This window comes from Coregonus lavaretus, assembly GCF_964263955.1.
Source record: "Coregonus lavaretus genome assembly, chromosome: 38".
NCBI classification, from domain to species: domain Eukaryota; kingdom Metazoa; phylum Chordata; class Actinopteri; order Salmoniformes; family Salmonidae; genus Coregonus; species Coregonus lavaretus.
The window spans coordinates 16082492-16107071 of record NC_140025.1 but is presented as its reverse complement, the minus strand read 5'-3'; the positions used below and the strand labels follow the sequence as shown (position 1 = coordinate 16107071).

General features: G+C 42.7%; 1 protein-coding gene across 2 annotated transcripts; it reads right to left on the bottom strand.

The window, feature by feature from the left end:
- Positions 1-3081: 3081 nt before the first annotated feature.
- LOC311112078 (large ribosomal subunit protein mL39-like) lies at positions 3082-21889 on the bottom strand. 2 transcript variants are annotated; one of them, XR_014610834.1, is made up of 11 exons: positions 21700-21889; positions 20294-20500; positions 19978-20117; positions 15300-15399; positions 7382-7449; positions 4914-5026; positions 4320-4385; positions 4007-4160; positions 3779-3826; positions 3504-3658; positions 3082-3246 (listed from the first exon to the last, which is right to left on the bottom strand). XR_014610834.1 is itself a non-coding variant. In XM_084155057.1 (10 exons), exons 1-10 carry the CDS (start codon positions 21734-21736, stop codon positions 3148-3150), a joined length of 1032 nt encoding a protein of 343 aa, XP_084011183.1. In that variant the 5' UTR covers positions 21737-21889; the 3' UTR covers positions 3084-3147. The 2 variants fall into 2 exon arrangements, 1 of the variants encoding a protein (XP_084011183.1); XM_084155057.1 differs by lacking the exon at positions 3504-3658 and having other exon boundaries at positions 3084-3246.
- Positions 21890-24580: the final 2691 nt, after the last annotated feature.

The window sequence follows — 24580 nt, the reverse complement described above, 5'->3', positions numbered from 1 at the left end:
AATGAATGATGCAAATTATTTCATTATAAAGTCCTTCAAAGTAATTCACAATCGTAGGGTGGTTATCATTCTTTCCGCAGTCCCTTAGCGCAGTGGCGTGTATTCATGGATGCCAAGGGAAGCAAGGCTTCCCCACATTTTTTTACCAATAAAATAAATGTAAAAACAAATTATTATCTTTCGTCTCTCTGTGTTTCATAATGTTCTTTCAATTCGCAAGAGGCTGAATGTATCTCACAGGAGAAAGCATCCGAGCGAGCGAAACAGCGCCCCTCTGTCTCTCTACGTGTAGGCCATCTATCTGATGCTGTCTGGTTCAAACGAGTATGACATTGTTGCCGCCCGTAGCATTAAAGGCAAGGGAAGCCAGCAAGCATCTTGCCTCCCTTAATTAAAAAAGTATAACAAATTAGCCAATCAGCGTTGAGCTAAATTGAGCTAGCTCAACTGTGTGGCGCACCAAAAAAAAGTGTCAAGAGAACCCAGCTTGGATTTTGGCATCACTCCAATCAAATCCCATTGAGAGCATACTTTGTTGACAGAAAAACTTGAATTGTTGCATGTTGTTGTCCTCCGGTGGCTAGCTAGCTAGCTAAAATTGGCCCTGTCCTAAATTAGCCATGGATGGAGATAGGGATTTGGACTTGTGGTTTTACTTAATTCTCCTACTGGCTAATGCTCATCCTAATATTTATATATTTCTTAATTCCATTCTTTTACTTTTAGATTTGTGTGTATTGTTGTAAATTGTTAGATACTACTGCACTGTTGGAGCTAGGAACACAAGCATTTCACTACACCCGCAATAACATCTGCTAAATATGTGTATGTGACCAATACAATTTGATTTGATTATAATGGCAATTCTGATCCACCCATTCATTCATACATTGTTGTGCCCCTGGCCTGAGAGGATGGAAGTTCAATATGTAGCTAGATGTAGAAGGCTAATGTTAACTAGCTAACGTTGCCCACGAATGGAAGTTAGTCTAGCGAGCAAGCATTTTAGCCAGATAGACTTGGAAAACAAAACATTTAAGCGTGTACTGTATGACAGATTGATAGACTGTTTCATCATGAAAGAGAGGAGGATGGCATTGGCATTTCTCTACAAGTAGGGTGAGTCAACATGTTTTTCTACTTGCACAAACACTCACACACACACAGAAATCAGAACCATGGACAGCCACATATTTGGCTTACATTGATTGGACTAAATTGTTTTTGGTATCTTTTAGTTGTCACTGTATTAGACTAAGCAGAGGTGATTTGATGATGTTGAAATGTTGAAGTTGAAATGGTGCTGGAATAGTGGAGGCAGCTCCTGTTTTCTTTGCGACTTGCGGTAACTCTGTGGTTCTAAATCAATAGTTGTTTAGTGGTCCGAAAATGTCGGAAACATTAACTTGCTAGACCATGCTGTAGGTCATGTAACTGTCTGTTACTACATGCAATATGCTTTGTGGACTTCACTGGACAGAGGTTGCTATCTGGTTTTGTGATAAAACAAAGGTGTGGTTTAATTTATTCTGCCACTGTCTTATTGTCTCGGCCTTTAGGCCTATATATCACAGTCGCAAGGCATTTGAATTAACAGGTTATAGAGCTTCCCCAGTGATTTTACCCACGCAGCGCTACTGCCTTATCGATTAAAGTTTTTTGCTTTATTGTTTGGTTGTGGAATAATCCATTGTGAATGCTTCTTTTTATAGCCTATAGGCCTAGACAAAAACATATTTAGAAAACAGTCTAAGCTATATTTTCCAAAAGCATATAGGCCTATCCCATCATTAGTTGATGAAAATATTGAATTGATAGCGGATTACATAACCCAGGACAAATCTACTTTTTGTGGACAATAACATTACAAATATTCTAAATTTTGACCCATTTCTCTGGATAATTTCCATGGAATACAGTGATCTGGAATTCCAGGCACCAGTTCAAACATCTCAATTGGTGAGAGGTGGGAGGGACTGGGGTGGTCATTTGTCCTTGGGTGTGTCTCCCATACTGTCGCTGGGTGTCGGGGTGGGGCTGGCTGTTTGAGCGGGGGCGACAGCTGCGCAATGGGCAACCTCTCGATCTGCCTCACGGCACCGTGGATATAAAATGTCCCATCTCCATTGTTGAGACTCTAGATATGGAGCGTCATAGATCAAGATGAATTATGCAGCATCACATCTATGCATACATTATTATATTTCTTTTTATACTATATCACTGTTTCAGTTTGAGGAATATACTGTAACTGTTGACATGTACTGTAGGCCTACAGTTACTGTTTATGATCACACTTTTCTTCATCCCAAATGGAACCCTATTCCCTATATAGTGCACTACTTTTGACCAGAGCCCTATGCACCCTGCCCAAAAGTAGTGCACTAAATAGGGAGTCATTTGGGACGTACACCATGTCACCTAATCTGATCTGGTAATCTGTGACAGCTCATGCCCACTTTCACACACACACACACACTCCTCAAACACCTGTCCCAAAGCGACAGACCCAACAGCTGCTCTGCCCCCGATGGTCGAGCAGCACACACCAGTCTTTGTGTGTTAGCAAACTGCTGACCACTCAACACACACTTTTTGCCCACATACTGTCAGCTGAGCAGTTAAAGGCAGCAGAGGGGTGTGTTAGTGTAAGGCTTTAACATGCTCGAGCATGGCACGGACCACGGCTTTCATTCCACACAAAAGACAGATGGTTATATCACACGCCACAGGTCATCAATTCATTTGACTTTGGTTTCAAATCCCCTGCAAGCACATACGATTAAGGAACAGTAAACTGAGCTGTGCTGTTGTAACAGTAGGTTCTATCCCTGTCCCTCACTGGGCGCAAACCAGTTACGTTCTGCACAACAATCCTTTGATTCCACATCAGCTACTACGTACAGATGTAGGATCAGATTCCCCTCCCCCAATCCTAACCTTAACCATTAGTGGGGAAAATGCAAAACTGACCCAAGATCAGCAACTTCACTCTACACCAAATCAGCTACACTGTCATAAACCAATAACCCACTTCATTTTCAGCAAGCATTTAGTATACAGAGGAGAAGGGACGATTTTCATACGTTATACATTTATTCCACAAATATTACAAAGACATATTTAATGACAAGGTTATAGACATGATCATTGTTGGGGGGTAGGGGGAGGAGTCTGTTTAGGGGCAGAGGGCGGAGTCAATGTATCTGAAACAGTTTCATTGACTGATCCTGTGGGCACCTCAACCTGCAGAGAGGGAGAGGCATTAGGATGAAATCTGCAGTTCAATAATTAAGTATGAATAGATACTGATAGAGATTCTTAAAGGGATATTTCACTTTTTAAAGGATCACTTTACTCAAACACATGTATTTTGTTCATTAGTCAACTGTTGATATGGACCCAAAAAATGGTGCACGTCAGCAGAACAGATTTTAGAGATAGAACCCTTTCAGTAAAAATCTAAAAGTGTGATGATGCGTTTTAACTCATTTTTGACTTACTTACGGTGCTGTTGTTTCATCCAAACCATTCAAAATAATGTGGAAGCGTAACCTGATCCTCACAATATTTGTAATGCTTTTGAATGCACCGCTAGCTGTTTCCATCGATTTCCAGTAGCACTGCTACATGCTGTAAAAATGCCAGCCAGGTGATTCTGGACATTGGTAAATAACCAGACAACAACCTTAAAAACAGTTCAGATGAAATGACAACACCCTAGGTATGTCGCATACAAGCTACAACTTCAAAAAAGTAATGAGGTTATTTTCTTTACCAGCTTCTCTGCCCTGCTCCTCAGTTTCCTCCACACAGTGTGGTGGGCCTAAGGAAAGAGAACAGAAGAAATCGATGAATGACTCACTCAGTGAAACTAATCACTCACTGACACTCACTCACTCACAATCGGATACATTCTAAGATGCTTCATACATAGACAGAAACATCTCCTGCAGATGTGTGTGTGTGTGTGTGTGTGTGTGTGTGTGTGTGCGCGATTATGTACCTGTAGCTGGAGGGGCAGTGAGAGCCCCTGGGCCCGGCGGTGGAGACCCCACTCGCCCTCTCCTAGAGGGTGGATGGCGGTGACCTCGTACTGAGAGCACAGCCCTGTCCTGGCCACCAAGGGACCCCCACTCAACAGAACATGGTCCCCACACCTAAGAGACAGACAGATAGGAGGTGAGACAAGATTGTGTGTGTCATATATGTGTATGAGAACACAGTGAAGATGAGTGTGTCTCAATAAGGATGTGAATTGTGTGTGTGTGTGTGTGAGAGAGAGAGACATCTACCGCGGTACAGTTCCTGTAGCTCACCTGTAGAGCATCACTGTGCCTTTAGGACTTTGTGCTGACTTCTCCTCCACTTCCTCCTGCTTACACCTGCAAACACAGACAAAGACACAGGCACAGCTAGAACACTGGAAGAGAGAATATGAAACAGAGTAAAATAAGTGAAAAATAGCTATGAAAACATGGAGGAAAAGGGATAGAAGGGAAAATATTGCAAGAGAAGAGAGGTTTCGAATCTGGTTTTGCCAATAGACTTTCAGTCCAGGAAAAAGCTACCAACAAGCCATACACATCTATGACCTAAGGTGAAATACAACGTTTGTATTGTGTTACTTTTCCATTAAATACCTATGTAATTGAGAATGCTAGTTCTGTTCACAAACACAACGTCAGCTCTTATGGGTCTCATAGAGCTGGTTGTTGCATCTGCCTTATTTTCATTTAGGAGGTTATAACCTGTTATAACAGCACGTAACAAGCTGCTACACATTCTCAGTCCTCCGAAAGGGGCTACTGATAGCCAAATTCAATACCTTTGCATTATTTCGGTTTTGTCTTGTATATTCTATCCCCAAAAAATGATACAATTGAACAACAGAGGGTCTAGAAATAAAGTACCTGCTGTGAGAGAAGACCTCCAGGGCCACTGGGGGCGCTACCTCCAGAGGCTCCCAGGGCAGGTCCTGATGGATCAGCTGCTGAGCACCACGTGTCAGAGAGCGCAGGGACTCCTGGGACACACACACTCTCAGGTCATTTCACTTTGCTCAACACACATGCACTGTGGGGTCCGAAATGATTGACACCCTTGATAAAGATGAGCAACAATGACTGTATAAAATAAATAATTCAAATACTGAGCTATAATGTATGCAATATTTAAAAAATATATATTTTATATAAGTGATAATGCCCAAGAAGCCAGTGTGGAGGATATATTGGCACAGGTGTTGTTAGGCCGGCAAACTGTGCCAATATACATTTATATTTACATTTACGTCATTTAGCAGACGCTCTTATCCAGAGCGACTTACAAATTGGATATATCCTCACAGGTGTTGTTAGGCCGGCAAACTGTGGCAATATATCCTCCAAACACCGGCTATGAGGGCATTATCAACATATTCAAATAATGATTGACATATTTTCAATAAAAACGTAATTTTGATGAATTTATTCATACTATTTCATCCTTCCACAAGATATAGTCCCGACACAAATCTAGGATTGCTACCCAAGCCGGCTGGTTGTTCGTTCTATCGGTTCGGTTGCCAGAGACGCGACCCAGTCGCTCAGTCTTTTTTTGTTCTGTATCTATGGACGCGACCCAGTCATTAGTTCTAAATGTTACATTGCCATACTGGCTGTTCTTATCCCTTGCTTGCCAGTCAACTACGGCTAACTTACAGTCACGTCAAACAGTGCAGCCAGAATAACAACAGTAGCGGCATTTGCATTTGTTTAAGCTGTTTTTTAGTGACATTTATTTGGAGACATCCATAACAATGAGCTAATGAGGTGCAATTTCGCCTGGCTTAGAAAATGTGCTCTCTCGTCAGGACACTGTTGTTCAGAGGAGCAAGCCAACAACACAGCTAACACAATCACTTCAAACTGAAGCTGGAAAGACTGCAAACTAGCTGCACTTCGTTTCATTTTACTTTTTTCAACAGACATTTCTTTGTATCCATAAAAATGATGCCAGCTGATTCATGATTTCGACTGGCTGAGAAACGCTGCCTGCCGTTCTGTCTCGTCCCGACACGTTCATTACTATGGGACAGCAGGAGATCGAATTTAAATATCGAAACAAAGTTGTAAATGTCGGAGAGACAGACAACAAGGTTTATACAAATCTCCGCTGTTGAAAACTACATTTTAGTCTAAAAGAAATGTGAGAATGTCTAGATGCTTTTTATAGTGGAGATCAAGTTTATAAAGTGCCTGGCTGGGTTGATGAGACAGTGGATTGCGCAGTGAGATGGAACAGAGTAAATAGGCATTTTAACATGGTGGTAACTTGTGGAATAGACACCGGCTGGAATGCGGTTTTAACCAATCAGCATTCAGGATTAGACCCACCCGTTGTATAAACTAATACAATTGCTCAGAGAAAGAGATTGTTTAACAAGTTTTTTTTTAAATGATCTCAAAAAAACTCATTGACACCCGTAAAGATTCGTATAAATAAAGTAGTCAAAGTTAAGTAATTGGTCCCATATTCCTAGCACGCAATGACTACATTAAACTTGTGACTCTACAAACTTTATGGATGCATTTGCAGTTCGTTTTGGTTGTGTTTCAGATTATTTTGTGCCCAATAGAAATTAATTGTAAATAATGTATTTGGTCATTTTGGAGTCACTTTTTTAATAATATGTTTTTAAAGACTTCTACAATAATGTGGTGGCTGCCATGATTACGGATAATCCTGAATAATGATGATTGAGAAAGTTAGAGGATCAAAGATCATACCCCCCCAAGACATTCTAACCTCCTCTGTTACTGGTAATGGTGAGAGGTTAGCATGTCTTGGGGGTATGATCTTTTGACCCTCTAACTTTCTCACTCATCATTATTCATGATTCATTCAGGATTATCCGTAATCATGGTAGCATTCCACATTAATGTAGAAGTGTTTAGAAACATATTCTATTCTTACTTATAATAAATGTGACTCCAAAATTACAAAATACATTTTTTACCATTATTTTCTATTGGGCACAAAATAATCTGAAACACAACCAAACCTTTGACTACTTTATGTAAACTCCTTAGGGGTGTCAATAACTTTGACCCCTACCTTTTTAAGAAACAAAACTATTACTTGTTAAACAAAATCTATTTCTCTGAGGAATTGTATTAGTTTAAAATAATATAATAAAAACAATATTTCCATACAATATAGCTCAGTATTTGAATTTTTGATTTTATACAGTCATTATTGCTAATCTTTATCAAGGGTGTCAATCATTTCGGACTCCACTGTAAGCACACGAACACAACAGAGTATAACAAGTGTTTACACACACCAGAGATTAACATACATATTTACACAAACCAGAAAATAACACACATACACTGACCTCTGAAGGGCTCCAGGCGTCTAACTGAGGATCCAGCACCACATCACAACAGAATGCTCCTGAAGTTACTGCAGAGAGCGAGAGCGAGAATAAACATTGTATGTATTATATACACTGTGTGTACAAAACATTAGGAACACCTTCCTAATATTAAGTTGCACCCCCTTTCGCCCTCAGAACCGCCTCAATTTGTCAGGGCATGGACTCTACAAGGTGTTGAAAGTGTTCCACAGGGATGCTGGCCCATGTTGACTCCAATGCTTCCCACAGTTGTGTCAAGTTGGCAGGATGTCCTTTGGGTGGTGGACCATTCTTGATACATATGGGAAACTGCTAAGCATGAGATATCCAGCAGCGTTGCAGTTCTTCTGACGTGGAAATTCTAACCAATGAGGAGAGACTTTGTTATTTCTTCAAACAATCACACTTTATTTATCTATTAATTATTGCAATAATGGAGCTGGTCAACGACCACCCGAATGACACGAGGAGTACAGAAACCTTATATAGGCAAGCCATCTTATGCAAGCATGTACAAAACTCGTGATCTTGGTGCGTGTATTTTCTGGACAATGAGACGGAACTGGGGTACAGGGTACAGACTAACTGTGAAAAAGGTAGTCTCATTCTGAGAACAATAGGTGTTAAAACAACAGGAAATCTCCCCAGACATAGTTCCTCAAAAGTAGATTAATGGTCCCTCGAACCAGGCAAGCAAGCATCTTTCGCTGTCTGCCTAGATGTGTGGGATTTGACACCCAAACACACACAGACGCTTGAACCTTTTGCCCAGCAACAGGCCCTAGCCAGGACACCAGCTTTATCACTAGTGCGCCGGATTTAACACTTTGCTCTGGTTTCAGTAGATTAAGAGGAACAGGTTATTTTCCTTCTGACTAGCAGGAAACCATAGGTCTCGCCTGTCAGCTCTTGGCTGTGCGCCCAGACATCATGCACATATTTCTCTAAACCTAGGTTCCTATGCTACACACATAGAACAGTTAGAAACAGGCCCATACCCATGCACACATAATCCCATCTCATATGATCTAGTTATATCAATAATCTCAGAATTAATGCCTAAGCAACTAGGCTTAAAGAAAAAGCTTCTAGTAAACAAGCATGATAAAGGTTTAACAGAAATTCCCATCACACTTCACACCCTCAAACCGGTGCGCCTGGCACCTACTACCATACCCTGTTCAAAAGGCACATCAATATTTTGTCTTGCCCATTCACTCTCTGAATGGCACACGTACACAATCCATGTTTCAATTATCTCAAAGCATTCTTTAACCTGTCTCCTCCCCTTCATCTACACGGTTTGGTTACTACTGAAATGAACTGTATTTCATTATCCTCATTGCATTGTACAGTATTTACTGAAATGCTGTACCACTATACTGCTTTGTCAATATCTACAAATTGTATTTCATGCCAATAAAACAATCTCAATTTGAGAGAGACAGCGAGAGCCAGAGAGAAAGAAAGAGCAAAAAAGCGAGCGAGAGAACGAGCGAGGGTAAATAAAAGCTGGTTACAAACAGTGCCTTCGGAAAGTATTCAGACTCCTTCACTTTTTCCACATTTTGTTAGGTTATAGCCTTACTCTAAAATTGATTACATCTTTATTATCCTCATCAATCTACACACAATACCCTATATTGACAAAGCAAAAACTGGGTTTTTAGAATTTTTTAAAAATGTATAACAAATAGAAAGATTGAAACATCACATTTACATAAGTATTCAGACCCTTTACTCAGTACTTTGTTGAAGCACCTTTGGCAGCGATTACAGCCTCAAGTCTTCTTGGGTATGACGCTACAAGCTTGGAACACCTTTATTTGGGGAGTTTCTCCCATTCTTCTCTGCAGATCCTCTCAAGCTCTGTCAGGTTGGATGGGAGCGTCGCTGCACAGCTATTTTCAGGTCTCAACAGAGATGTTTGATCGGGTTCAAGTCCGGGCTCTGGCTGGGCCACTCAAGGAAATTCAGAGACTTGTCCCGAAGCCACTCCTGCGTTGTCTTGGCTGTGTGCTTAGGGTCGTTGTCCTGTTGGAAGGTGAACCTTCGCCCCAGTCTGAGGTCCTGAGGATCATATACCTTACCTGTCACACTAGACCCACTTCAATTTGCTTACCGCCCTAATAGATCCACAGACGATGCAATCGCCATCACACTGCCCTATCCCATCTGGACAAGAGGAATACCTATGTAAGAAAGCTGTTCATTGACTATAGCTCAGCATTCAACACCATATTACCCTCGAAGCTCATCATTAAGCTTGAGGCCCTGGGTTTGAACCACGCCCTTTGCAACTGGGTCCTGGACTTCCTGACGGGCCGCCCCCAGGTGGTGAATGGAGGAAACAACATCACTTCGCTGATCTTCAACACTGGGGCCCCTCAAGGGTGCGTGCTCTGCCCCCTCCTGTACTCCCTGTTCACCTATGACTGCGTGGCCAAGCACACCTCCAACTCAATCATCAAGTTTGCAGATGAAACAACAGTAGTAGGCTTGATTACCAACAATGACGAGACAGCCTAAAGGGAGGAGGTGAGGGCTCTGGGAGTGTGGTGCCAGGAAAATAACCTCTCACTCAACGTCAACAAAACAAAGGACATGATCGTGGACTTCAGGAAACAGCAGAGGGGGCACTCCCCTATCAACATCGATGGGACCGCAGTGGAGAAGGTGGAAAGCTTCAAGTTCCTTGGCGTACACATCACTGACAAACTGAAATGGTCCACCCACGCAGACAGTGTGGTGAAGAAGGCGCAACAGAGCCTCTTCAACCTCAGGAGGCTGAAGAAATCTGGCTTGGCACCTAAAACCCTCACAAACTTTTACAGATGCACAATTGAGAGCATCCTGTAGGGCTGTATCACCGCCTGGTACGGCAACTGCACCGCCCGCAACCGCAGGGCTCTCCAGAGGGTGGTGCGGTCTGCCGAACGCATTACCGGGGGCAAACTACCCGCCCTCCAGGACACCTACAGCACCCGATGTCACAGGAAGGCCAAAAAGATCATCAAGGACATCAGCCACTGCCTGTTCACCCCACTATCATCCAAAAGGCGAGGTCAGTACAGGTGCATCAAAGCTGGGACCGAGAGACTGAAAAACAGCTTCTATCTCAAGGCCATCAGACTGTTAAATAGCCATCACTAGCACATTACAGGCTGCTGCTGCCTATTGAAATCATTGGCCACTTTAAGAAATGGAACACATGTCACTTTAATAATGTTTACATATCTTGCATTACTCATCTCATATGTACAGTTGAAGTCGGAAGTTTATATACACTTAGGTTGGAGTCATTAAAACTCGTTTTTCAACCACTCCACAAATGTCTTGTTAACAAACTATAGTTTTGGCAAGTCGGTTAGGACATCTACTTTGTGCATGACACAAGTAATTTTTCCAACAATTGTTTACAGACAGATTATTTCACTTATAATTCACTGTATCACAATTCCAGTGGGTCAGAAGTTTACATACACTAAGTTGACTGTGCCTTTAAACAGCTTGGAAAATTCCAGAAAATAATGTCATGGCTTTAGAAGCTTTTGATAGGCTAATTGATATCATTTGAGTCAATTGGAGGTGTACCTGTGGATGTATTTCAAGGCCTCTTTGCTTGACATCATGGGAAAATCAAAAGAAATCAGCCAAGACTTCAGAAAATTTGTTTGTAGACCTCCACAAGTCTGGTTCATCCTTGGGAGCAATTTCCAAACGCCTGAAGGTACCACGTTCATCTGTACAAACAATAGTACGCAAGTATAAACACCATGGGACCACGCAGCCATCATACCGCTCAGGAAGGAGAGGCGTTCTGTCTCCTAGAGATGAACGTGCGAAAAGTGCAAATCAATCCCAGAACAACAGCAAAGGACCTTGTGAAGATGCTGGAGGAAACAGGTACAAAAGTATCTATATCCACAGTAAAACGAGTCCTATATCGACATAACCTGAAAGGCCGCTCAGCAAGGAAGAAGCCACTGCTCCAAAACCGCTATAAAAAAGCCAGACTACGTTTTACAACTGCACAAAGATCTTACTTTTTGGAGAAATGTGTTCTGGTCTGATGAAACAAAAATAGAACTGTTTGGCCATAATGACCATTGTTATGTTTGGAGGAAAAGGGGGTAGGCTTGCAAGCCGAAGAACACAATCCCAACCGTGAAGCACGAGGGTGGCAGCATCATGCTGTGGGGGTGCTTTGCTGCAGGAGGGACTGGTGCACTTCACAAAATAGATGGCATCATGAGGAAGGAAAATTATGTGAATATATTGAAGCAACATCTCAAGACATCAGTCAGGAAGTTAAAGCTTGGTCGCAAATGGGTCTTCCAAATGCACAATGAACCCAAGCATACTTCCAAAGTTGTGGTAAAATGGCTTAAGGACAACAAAGTCAACTCCCCTCCATGTCTCCGACCACTACTCTGTATCCTTTTCTCTCTCGCTCTCCTCCAACACTACTCACTCTGCCCCTACTCAGATGGTAATGCGCCTTCGCAACCTTCGCTCTCTCTCTCCCGCTACTCTCTCCTCTTCCATCCTATCATCTCTTCCCTCTGCTCAATCCTTCTCCCTCCAATCTCCTGATTCTGTCTCCTCAACCCTCCTCTCCTCCCTTTCTGCATCCTTTGACTCTCTATGTCCCCTATCCTCCCGGCCGGCTCGGTCCTCCCCTCCAGCTCCGTGGCTTGATGACTCATTGCGACCTCACAGAACAGGGCTCCGGGCAGCTGAGCGGAAATGGAGGAAAACTAGACTCCCTGCGGACCTGGCATCTTTTCACTCCCTCCTCTCTACATTTTCTTCATCTGTTTCTGCTGCTAAGGCCACTTTCTACCACTCTAAATTCCAAGCATCTGCCTCTAACCCTAGGAAGCTCTTTGCCACCTTCTCCTCCCTGCTGAATCCTCCTCCCCCCCCCCCTCCTCCCTCTCTGTGGATGACTTCGTCAACCATTTTGAAAAGAAGGTTGACGACATCCGATCCTCGTTTGTTAAGTCAAATGACACTGCTGGTCCTGCTCACACTGCCCTACCCTATGCTTTGACTTCTTTCTCCCCTCTCTCTCCAGATAAAATCTTGCGACTTGTGACGGCCGGCCGCCCAACAACCTGCCCGCTTGACCCTATCCCCTCCTCTCTTCTCCAGACCATCTCCGGTGACCTTCTCCCTTACCTCACCTCGCTGATCAACTCATCCTTGACCGCTGGCTATGTCCCTTCCATCTTCAAGAGAGCGAGAGTTGCACCCCTTCTCAAAAAACCAACACTCGATCCCTCTGATGTCAACAACTACAGACCAGTATCCCTTCTTTCTTTTCTCTCCAAAACTATTGAGCGTGCAGTCTTTAGCCAACTCTCTTGCTATCGCTCTCAGAATGACCTTCTTGATCCAAACCAGTCAGGTTTCAAGACTGGTCATTCAACTGAGACTGCTCTTCTCTGTGTCACAGAGGCTCTCCGCACTGCTAAAGCTAACGCTCTCTCCTCTGCTCTTGTCCTTCTAGACCTGTCTGCTGCCTTTGATACTGTGAACAATCAGATCCTCCTCTCCACCCTCTCCGAGCTGGGCATCTCCGGCGCGGCTCACTCTTGGATTGCGTCCTACCTGACCGGTCGCTCCTACCAAGTGGCGTGGCGAGAAGCTGTCTCCGCACCACGTGCTCTCACCACTGGTGTCCCCCAGGGCTCAGTTCTAGGCCCTCTCCTATTCTCGCTATACACCAAGTCACTTGGCTCTGTCATATCCTCACATGGCCTCTCCTATCATTGCTACGCAGACGACACACAACTAATCTTCTCCTTTCCCTCTTCTGATAACCAGGTGGCGAATCGCATCTCTGCATGTCTGGCAGACATATCAGTATGGATGACGGATCACCACCTCAAGCTGAACCTTGGCAAGACGGAGCTGCTCTTCCTCCCGGGGAAGGACTGCCCGTTCCATGATCTCGCCATCACGGTTGACAACTCCGTTGTGTCCTCCTCCCAGAGTGCGAAGAGCCTTGGCGTGACCCTGGACAACACCCTGTCGTTCTCCGCTAACATCAAGGCGGTGACCCGATCCTGTAGGTTCATGCTCTACAACATTCGGAGAGTACGACCCTGCCTTACACAGGAAGCGGCACAGGTCCTAATCCAGGCACTTGTCATCTCCCGTCTGGATTATTGCAACTCGCTGTTGGCTGGGCTCCCTGCCTGTGCCATTAAACCCCTACAACTCATCCAGAATGCCGCAGCCCGTCTGGTGTTCAACCTTCCCAAGTTCTCTCACGTCACCCCGCTCCTCCGCACACTCCACTGGCTTCCAGTTGAAGCTCACATCTGCTACAAGACCATGGTGCTTGCCTACGGAGCTGTGAGGGGAACGGCACCTCCGTACCTTCAGGCTCTGATCAGTCCCTACACCTAAACGAGGGCATTGCGTTCATCCACCTCTGGCCTGCTGGCTCCCCTACCTCTGCGGAAGCATAGTTCCCGCTCAGCCCAGTCAAAACTGTTCGCTGCTCTGGCACCCCAATGGTGGAACAAGCTCCCTCACGACGCCAGGACAGCGGAGTCACTCACCACCTTCCGGAGACATTTGAAACCCCACCTCTTTAAGGAATACCTGGGATAGGATATGAATGCACCAATTTGTAAGTCGCTCTGGATAAGAGCGTCTGCTAAATGACGTAAATGTAAAAAAAAAATTCAATGTAATGTATTGGAGTGGCCATCACATAGCACTGAGCTCAATCCTATAGAACATTTGTGGGCAGAACTAAAAAAGTGTGTGCGAGCAAGGAGGCCTACAAACCTGACTCAGTTACACCAGCTCTGTCAAGAGGAATGGGCCAAAATTCACCCAACTTATTGTGGGAAGCTTGTGGAAGGCTACCCGAAACGTTTGAATCAAATTAAACAATTTAAAGGCAATGCTACCAAATACTAATTGAGTGTATGTAAACTTCTGACCTACTGGGAATGTGATGAAAGAAATAAAAGCTTAAATAAATCATTCTCTCTACTATTATTCTGACATTTCACATTCTTAAAATTAAATGGTGATCCTACTGAACTAAGACAGGGAATTTTTACTAGGATTAAATGTCAGGAATTGTGAAAAACAGAGTTTAAATGTATTTGGCTAAGGTGTATGTAAACTTAAACTGTATATACTGTATTCTATAATATTCTACTGTATCTTAGTCCATGCCGCTCGTCCATATATGTATATATTCTTAATTCCATTTCTTACTTAGATTTGTGTGTATTTGGTATATGTTGTGAAATTGTTAGATATTACTTGTTAGATATTATTATTGATATGAGAGAATGCCAAGAGTGTGCAAAGCTGTCATCAAGGCAAAGGTTGGCTATTTGAAGAATCTCAAATATAAAATATATTTTGATTTGTTTAACACTTTTTTGGTTACTATCGATTCCATATGTGTTATTTCATAGTTTTGATGTCTTCACTATTATTCTACAATGTAAAAAATAGTAAAAATAAAGAAAAACCCTTGAATGAGTAGGTGTGTCCAAACTTTGACTGGTAGTGTATGTAAATAAGGTATTTGTGTTTTTTACTTTTAATACATTTGCAAAAACGTATAAAAACGTGTTTTCGCTTTGTCATTATGGGGTATTGTGTGTAGATTGCAGAGGATATATATATTTTTTAATCCATTTTAGAATAAGGCTGTAACGTAACAAAATGTGGAAAGAATCAAGGGGTCTGAATACTTTCCGAATGCACTGTATACTGTTGATTAGAAACACAAGAAACACCCCAATCCCCATAGGATTCAGTTCCTATCTGTTAGCTAGATGCTAGTAATTTCTTGATGTTTTTTTTACTGAAAATGGTAGGGAAAACATGGGTGTGAGTGTTTCCTGGCATATACCTGACACCTCTGGGACTCTGAGCAGCTCCACAGAGAAGTCCTCTTTAAAGGCATCCTGAAGGACCTGGCCCAGGAGGGCTGCACACGACCGCCAGTATGCCTATGGAGGGAGAGAGAGGCCACACACACACATAAATATAAACCATCAGCCAATCACTACAGTCACATTATTCTGAGATCAGTCAGTAACCACCACCAGAAAACCACCACTTTGGGGGCAAATATGGCTGGTGTTAAAAGTTTGCTGTATACAGGATCTATGGCCCTGTACACTAGAGTCTACATGTACACTGCAGAAATGTTGATCTTACCTAGATACTGGATCTCTTAACATTAGAATGCAATGACTTGACGTCTTAACAAGGTCAATTATCTTAGTGCACTGGCAAATCATTTTGCTTACTTTAACCTAAAAAAAAGGCTTGAAACAAGTCAGAATATCTTAAAACAAGACCAATTATCTTGATGCATTTTCTGGGTGAGCGAGATCAATTCAAAACAAATATATATATATATATATATACACACACACATACAGTGCCTTCAGAAAGTATTCAAACCCCTTGACTTATTCCAAATGTTGTTGTGTTAGACAGAATTTCAAATGGATTAAATTGAGATTTTGTGTCACTAATCTACACACAATACCCCAAAATGTCAAAGTGGAATTTTGTTTTTAGAAATATTTACAAATAAAAAAAAACTGAAATGCCTTGAATCATTAAGTATTCAACCCCTTTTATGGCAAGCCTAAAAAAATAAATGTGCTTAACAAGTCAGATAATAAGTTGCATGGACTCACTGTGTGCCATAATAGTGTTTAACATATTTTGGAATGTTTACCCCATCTCTGTACCCCACACATACAGTCGTAGTCAAAAGTTTTGAGAATGACAAGTATTGGTCTTCACAAAGTTTGCTGCTTCAGTGTTTTTAGATATTTCTGTCAGATGTTACTATGGTATACTGAAGTATACAGTATCTATGGCCCTTTTGTTTTTAGATATTTTTGTCAGATGTTACTATGGTATACTGAAGTATACAGTGTCAAAGGCTTTTATTGACAATTTCATTAAATTTATGCAAAGAGTCAATATTTGCAGTGTTGACCCTTCTTTTTCAAGACCTCTGCAATCCGCCCTGGCATGCTGTCAATTACCTTCTGGGCCACATCCTGACTGATGGCAGCCCATTCTTGCATAATCAATGCTTGGAGTTTGTGGGTTTTTGTTTGTCCACCCGCCTCTTGAGGATTGACCACAAGTTCTCAATGGGATTAAGGTCTGGGGAGTTTCCTGGCCATGGACCCAAAATTTCAATATTTTGTTCCCCAAGCCACTTAGTTATCACTTTTGCCTCATGGCAAGGTGCTCCATCATGCTGGAAAAGGCATTGTTCGTCACCAAACTGTTCTTGGATGGTTGGGATAAGTTGCTCTCGGAAAATGTGTTGGTACCATTCTTTATTCATGGCTGTGTTCTTAGGCACAATTGTGAGTGAGCCCACTCTCTTGGCTGAGAAGCAACCCCACACATGAATGGTCTCAGGATGCTTTACTGTTGGCATGACACAGGACTGATGGTAGCGCTCACCTTGTCTTCTCCAGACAAGCTTTTTTCCGGATGTCCCAAACAATCGGAAAGGGGATTCATCCGAGAAAATGACTTTACCCCAGTCCTCAGCAGTCCAATCCCTGTACCTTTTGCAGAATATCAGTCTGTCCCTGATGTTTTTCCTGGAGAGAAGTGCTTCCTCGCTGCCCTTCTTGACACCAGGCCATCCTCCAAAAGTCTTCACCTCACTGTGCGTGCAGATGCACTCACACCTGCCTGCTGCCATTCCTGAGCAAGCTCTGCCCCCCACAGCTGAATCAACTTTAGGAGACGGTCCTGGCACTTGCTGGACTTTCTTGGGCGACCTGAAGCTTTCTTCACAACAATTGAACCTCTCTCCTTGAAGTTCTTGATGATCCGATAAATGGTTGATTTAAGTGCATTCTTACTAGCAGCAATATCCTTGCCTGTGAAGCCCTTTTTGTGCAAAGCAATGATGACGGCATGTGTTTCCTTGCAGGTAACCATGGTTAACAGAGAATGAACAATGATTTCAAGCACCACCCTCCTTTTAAAGCTTCCAGTCTGTTATTCTAACTCAATCAGCATGACAGAGTGATCTCCAGCCTTGTCCTCGTCAACACTCTCACCTGTGTTAATGAGAGATTCACTGACATGATGTCAGCTGGTCCTTTTGTGGCAGGGCTGAAATGCAGTGGCAATGTTTTTGGGGGATTAAGTTCATTTTCATGGCAAAGAGGGAATATGGAATTAATTGCAATTCATCTGATCACTCTTCATAACATTCTGGAGTATATGCAAATTGCCATCATAAAAACTGAAGCGTCAGACTTTGTGAAAATTAATGTGTGTCATTTTCAAAACTTTTGACCACGACTGTACTATTATCTGTAATGTCCCTCAGTCGAGTAGTGAATTTCAAACACAGATTCAACCAAAAAGACCATGGAATTTTTCAATGCCTTGCAAAGAAGGGCACCTATTTTGTACCACCAGGTGTGCAAAGCTCTTAGAGACTTACCCAAAAAGACTCAAAGCTGTAATCGCTGCCAAAGATGATTCTAACATGTATTTACCCAGGGGGTTGAATACTTATCTAATCAAGAAACATTTTTTTTTTTTTACTTTGACATTACATAGTATTTTGTGTCGATCGTTGATATTGTTTTACAATTAAATCCATTTGAATCCCAATTTGTAACCCAACAAAATGTGTAAAAAGTTAAGGGTTGTGAATATTTTCTGAAGGCACTGTAAGATTTAAAATGTTTGCAGTGTAGATCCATTGTGCTGAACACCTCCGTTCATTATTATCTGTGGTGCTGTACGCTCCAGGGTGAAGTTTCCCCTTAGTACAGATTGAGGATCAGCTTCTCTTCTCCCAACCCTAACCATTAGTGGGGGAAACGCAAAACTGATCCTGATCTAAGGGCAACTTCACCCTACACGGGTCCTATATACCTCAGTGCATATATACCTATATACAGTGGGGGAAAAAAGTATTTAGTCAGCCACCAACTGTGCAAGTTCTCCCACTTAAAAAGATGAGAGAGGCCTGTAATTTTCATCATAGGTACACGTCAACTATGACAGACAAAATGAGAAATTCTTTCCAGAAAATCACATTGTAGGATTTTTAATGCATTTATTTGCAAATTATGGTAGAAAATAAGTATTTGGTCAATAACAAAAGTTTCTCAATACTTTGTTATATACCCTTTGTTGGCAATGACACAGGTCAAACGTTTTCTGTAAGTCTTCACAAGGTTTTCACACACTGTTGCTGGTATTTTGGCCCATTCCTCCATGCAGATCTCCTCTAGAGCAGTGATGTTTTGGGGCTGTCGCTGGGCAACACAGACTTTCAACTCCCTCCAAAGATTTTCTATGGGGTTGAGATCTGGAGACTGGCTAGGCCACTCCAGGACCTTGAAATGCTTCTTACGAAGCCACTCCTTCGTTGCCCGGGCGGTGTGTTTGGGATCATTGTCATGCTGAAAGACCCAGCCACATTTCATCTTCAATGCCCTTGCTGATGGAAGGAGGTTTTCACTCAAAATCTCACGATACATGGCCCCATTCATTCTTTCCTTTACACGCATCAGTCGTCCTGGTCCCTTTGCAGAAAAACAGCCCCAAAGCATGATGTTTCCACCCCCATGCTTCACAGTAGGTATGGTGTTCTTTGGATGCAACTCAGCATTCTTTGTCCTCCAAACACGACGAGTTGAGTTTTTACCAAAAAGTTATATTTTGGTTTCATCTGACCATATGACATTCTCCCAATCCTCTTCTGGATCATCCAAATGCACTCTAGCAAACTTCAGACGGGACTGGACATGTACTGGCTTAAGCAGGGGGACACGTCTGGCACTGCAGGATTTGAGTCCCTGGCGGCGTAGTGTGTTACTGATGGTAGGCTTTGTTACTTTGGTCCCAGCTCTCTGCAGGTCATTCACTAGGTCCCCCCGTGTGGTTCTGGGATTTTTGCTCACCGCTCTTGTCATCATTTTGACCCCACGGGGTGAGATCTTGCGTGGAGCCCCAGATCGAGGGAGATTATCAGTGGTCTTGTATGTCTTCCATTTCCTAATAATTGCTCCCACAGTTGATTTCTTCAAACCAAGCTGCTTACCTATTGCAGATTCAGTCTTCCCAGCCTGGTGCAGGTCTACAATTTTGTTTCTGGTGTCCTTTGACAGCTCTTTGGTCTTGGCCATAGTGGAGTTTGGAGTGTGACTGTTTGAGGTTGTGGACAGGTGTCTTTTATACTGATAACAAGTTCAAACAGGTGCCATTAATACAGGTAACGAGTGGAGGCCAGAGGAGCCTCTTAAAGAAGAAGTTACAGGTCTGTGAGAGCCAGAAATCTTGCTTGTTTGTAGGTGACCAAATACTTATTTTTCACCATAATTTGCAAATAAATTCATTAAAAATCCTACAATGTGATTTTCTGGATTTTTTTTCCTCAATTTGTCTGTCATAGTTGACGTGTACCTATGATGAAAATTACAGGCCTCTCATCTTTTTAAGTGGGAGAACTTGCACAATTGGTGGCTGACTAAATACTTTTTTCCCCCACTGTATGTGGTGTTGTGTTGTACCTGGTTGACCAGCAGTGGGTCTGTGTCTTTGAAGGTGAGCAGGGAGAGGGAGCAGGATTGGGTGAGGGGCTGATGCAGGGGCCAGGGCTTTCCGTCTACTAAGGCCAGGGCAGAGCTGGTTACATACCACTCTTTCAAGTCTGAGAGAGAGATTTAATATGATTCATATTATATACTTTTTCTGACTGCCTTGACAAAATCATACAGCATACAGACAATCCATGCATGAAACGTATTCCACACACTGGCTGTACTGTACTAAGTATGCAGCTGTGTGGCACACAGACACACACACAGGTATCATCCCTGTACTCACGGCGTGCACAGCTGTGTGGTGTGGACACTCCCTTGTTCATGACAAGCAGGGTGCCCTGCAGACCAGGTATTTGCAGGGTCACCTCGATCTTTTCCGTGCGCGGGTACAGGGCGCGCTGGCGAGCCTGCTCCCGGGAAAACACGACGCTGCGCTGACCACGTACCTCCGCAGCCGAGGGACGCACAGACGCAGCACTGGAAGCCAACCCTGAGTCAATGATACATAGGCAGTACATGATTAGACAACACACTAGGAATAATACAAATTTCCTAGGCCTAAACTAGTTTGAAGATTAAATATTTAATGGAATTCACAATTTGTTGGTCTTCATTGGAATAGTGTTATTGGGAACTAGCTATTGTCGTAGTAAATATATTATGTTATAGCTTGGTCTGACTAAAATCTTGTGCATAACCCATCTTGTGTTGGGCCTTGGGATTTAATACAATGCACAAAGACTTCTATCTTGTCGGCCTTATCAGCAGGTGGCTATGGACAACACCCACGCCATAGGTCTCTCAGCTCTCCCAAACTCACGAGTTATTGCTCTGAGGACATACACACACACACCCCCCCACACACACACACATACACACACACACACACACACACACACATCATCATCGTTAAACATACACACACATACACACACACACATACACACACATACACACACACACATACACACACACATACACACACACACACATACACACACACACACACACATACACACACATCATCATTGTTAAGCACACACACACAAAAAAACCCTTCTCTTAGGCTGAACATCTGAAGACAGAGAACCCGACTCAGAGCCAATGCAATGGAGATGAACTCGACCAACTCATCAGGACCAATCGGAAGATCAGAACTACTAGAATCAACCTACTTTATTTTATTGTATAAAATGTCAGCACACAATGTTTTGGGGCGCGCTCTCAGATATCTCCCTACGAGGTTGACGAACGGGTCCGTGCACGCGATTTCAGATATCTTTACCTCTGAATAAACTGCCTTATATTATACAATTATCCACCTTGTCCAAAAGTCTCTACTTGGTCTCCGTTCTCCAGTAAACTTGTTTCATCAACACTATCCCTTGAAAATCAATTCCCGAAAAAACGCAGCCACATCATCTGACAGCAAGAATATGGCAACTGATTTTCACAATCCCACGTCCCACAAGTTAGCGATGCAGCAACCGAGATTAGCTATATAAACTATCTCACTGTCATAGTTTACATAATTAACATTTGTTGATGATGATGTCCTCATCATCTAATCTTGTACTTAGCAACACCCAAGGTCATTTTGTATACAGTGAAGCTATCTAGTTAGCATTCGGTAGTTAGCCCATGTTTTTTGAGTGGCAGCGGTTGTGTGGTCAGAAATACTGTACTTACGGTGCTGGAGAAGTTGACATACGGTACGACACGCCATTGTTGCGTTTGGGATTTTGGCGATGAGTCTCTGGTACTGGTTTAACAGTAGGCAACCAATGCCGGCCTAAATTATGTGTATTTTACAATGCTATTTTTTGTGGAGTTCGTTTTGACTCCATGCCTGTTTAAAGAGCAACGTTGATTACGGTCCGGGTAGAATCAATTGGTGGGGTGTTGAGTAGTTCCCATATAAGCGCTTGAGAGGACACTATGTTCCAAAAACAGACAGCAGGTGTAGTTGTAATATGTTTCAGTAAAGCATGAACAATTTTATTGATAGTTTTGTCTGTTCAGAGATGTGACTCACTGATAGACCAGAATGTAATTGTTGACATCTGACCTAGGCTCAATGTATGGGGATATCTAGCCTGGACAGCCGCTAGTGGTCGCTATTGTATTTAAATATACAAAATCCCCATGCTATGGCAGGCCCTATAAAAGACAAACTCATTAATATCTCTTTAATTTCATAATTTTTTAGTTATTGCGGGTGTAGTGAAATGCTTGTGTTAATTGCTCCAACAGTGCAGTGATATCTAACGATACCTAAAAAAAAAAAACGAATCTAAGTGTAAAATAATGGAATTAAGAAATATATAAATAGTAGGAGGAGCAATGTCGGAGTCTGCCCCAGAGTAAAATATATATATACAGTGGGGAGAACAAGTATTTGATACACTGCCGATTTTGCAGGTTTTCCTACTTACAAAGCATGTAGAGGTCTGTAATTTTTATCATAGGTACACTTCAACTGTGAGAGACGGAATCTAAAACAAAAATCCAGAAAATCACATTGTATGATGTTTAAGTAATTCCTTTGCATTTTATTGCATGACATAAGTATTTGATCACCTACCAACCAGTAAGAATTCCGGCTCTCACAGACCTGTTAGTTTTTCTTTAAGAAGCCCTCCTGTTCTCCACTCATTACCTGTATTAACTGCACCTGTTTGAACTCGTTACCTGTATAAAAGACACCTGTCCACACACTCAATCAAACAGACTCCAACCTCTCCACAATGGCCAAGACCAGAGAGCTGTGTAAGGACATCAGGGATAAAATTGTAGACCTGCATAAGGCTGGGATGGGCTACAGGACAATAGGCAAGCAGCTTGGTGAGAAGGCAACAACTATTGGCGCAATTATTAGAAAATGGAAGAAGTTCAAGATGACGGTCAATCACCCTCGGTCTGGGGCTCCATGCAAGATCTCACCTCGTGGGGCATCAATGATCATGAGGAAGGTGAGGGATCAGCCCAGAACTACATGGCAGGACCTGGTTAATGACCTGAAGAGAGCTGGGACCACAGTTTCAAAGAAAACCATTAGTAACACACTACGCCGTCATGGATTAAAATCCTGCAGTGCACGCAAGGTCCCCCTGCTCAAGCCAGCGCATGTCCAGGCCCGTCTGAAGTTTGCCAATGACCATCTGAATGATCCAGAGGGGGAATGGGAGAAGGTCATGTGGTCTGATGAGACAAAAATATAGCTTTTTGGTCTAAACTCCACTCGCCGTGTTTGGAGGAAGAAGAAGGATGAGTACAACCCCAAGAACACCATCCCAACCGTGAAGTATGGAGGTGGAAACATAATTCTTTGGGGATGCTTTTCTGCAAAGGGGACAGGACGACTGCACCATATTGAGGGGAGGATGGATGGGGCCATGTATCACAAGATCTTGGCTAACAACCTCCTTCCCTCAGTAAGAGCATTGAAGATGGGTCGTGGCTGGGTCTTCCAGCATGACAACGACCCGAAACACACAGCCAGGGCAACTAAGGAGTGGCTCCGTAAGAAGCATCTCCAGGTCCTGGAGTGGCCTAGCCAGTCTCCAGACCTGAACCCAATAGAAAATAATTGGAGGGAGCTGAAAGTCCGTATTGCCCAGCGACAGCCCCGAAACCTGAAGGATCTGGAGAAGGTCTGTATGGAGGAGTGGGCCAAAATCCCTGCTGCAGTGTGTGCAAACCTGGTCAAGACCTACAGGAAACGTATGATCTCTGTAATTGCAAACAAAGGTTTCTGTACCAAATATTAAGTTCTGCTTTTCTGATGTATCAAATACTTATGTCATGCAATAAAATGCAAAGGAATTACTTAAAAATCATACAATGTGATTTTCTGGATTTTTGTTTTAGATTCCGTCTCTCACAGTTGAAGTGTACCTATGATTACAGACCTCTACATGCTTTGTAAGTAGGAAAACCTGCAAAATTGGCAGTGTATCAAATACTTGTTCTCCCCACTGTATATACACAGTACCAGTCAAAAGTTTGGACACTCATTTAAGGGTTTACATTGTAGAATAATAGTGAAGACATCAAAACTATGAAATAACACATATGGAATCATGTAGTAACCAAAAAAGTGTTAAACAAATCAAAATATATTTTATATTTGAGATTCTTCAAATAGCCAACCTTTGCACACTCTTGGCATTCTCTCAAATCAAATCAAATTTCATTTGTCACATACACGTGTTCAGCAGATGTTATTGTGGGTGTAGCAAAATGCTTGTGCTTCTAACTCCGACAGTGCAGTAATATCTAACAAGTAATATCTAACAATTTCACAACATATACCCAATACACACAAATCTAAGTAAGGAATAGAATTAACCCAAAGCACAGCTCCAAACTATGCAATAACTATTTAGGGAAGAAGCAGTCAGCTGGTATTCTGTCTATAATGGAGTGGCCAGCACAGTCACCGGATCTCAACCTTATTGAGCTGTTGTGGGAGCAGCTTGACCATATGGTACGTAAGAAGTGCCCATCAAGCCAATCCAACTTGTGGGAGGTGCTTCAGGAAGCATGGGGTGAAATCTCTTCAGATTAC

What these genes read in the sequence shown, in the direction of transcription:
- LOC311112078 (XM_084155057.1), bottom strand. Translation starts at nt 21,736, where the DNA reads ATGGCGTGTCGTACCGTATGTCAACTTCTCCAGCACC. An exon ending in ACCACACAGCTGTGCACGCC is followed by an intron (nt 20,118 to 20,293) that starts GTGAGTACAGGG and finishes TCTCTCTCTCAG; the next exon opens with ACTTGAAAGAGTGGTATGTA. An exon ending in GAGGTCTTCTCTCACAGCAG is followed by an intron (nt 4,386 to 4,913) that starts GTACTTTATTTC and finishes CTGTGTTTGCAG; the next exon opens with GTGTAAGCAGGAGGAAGTGG.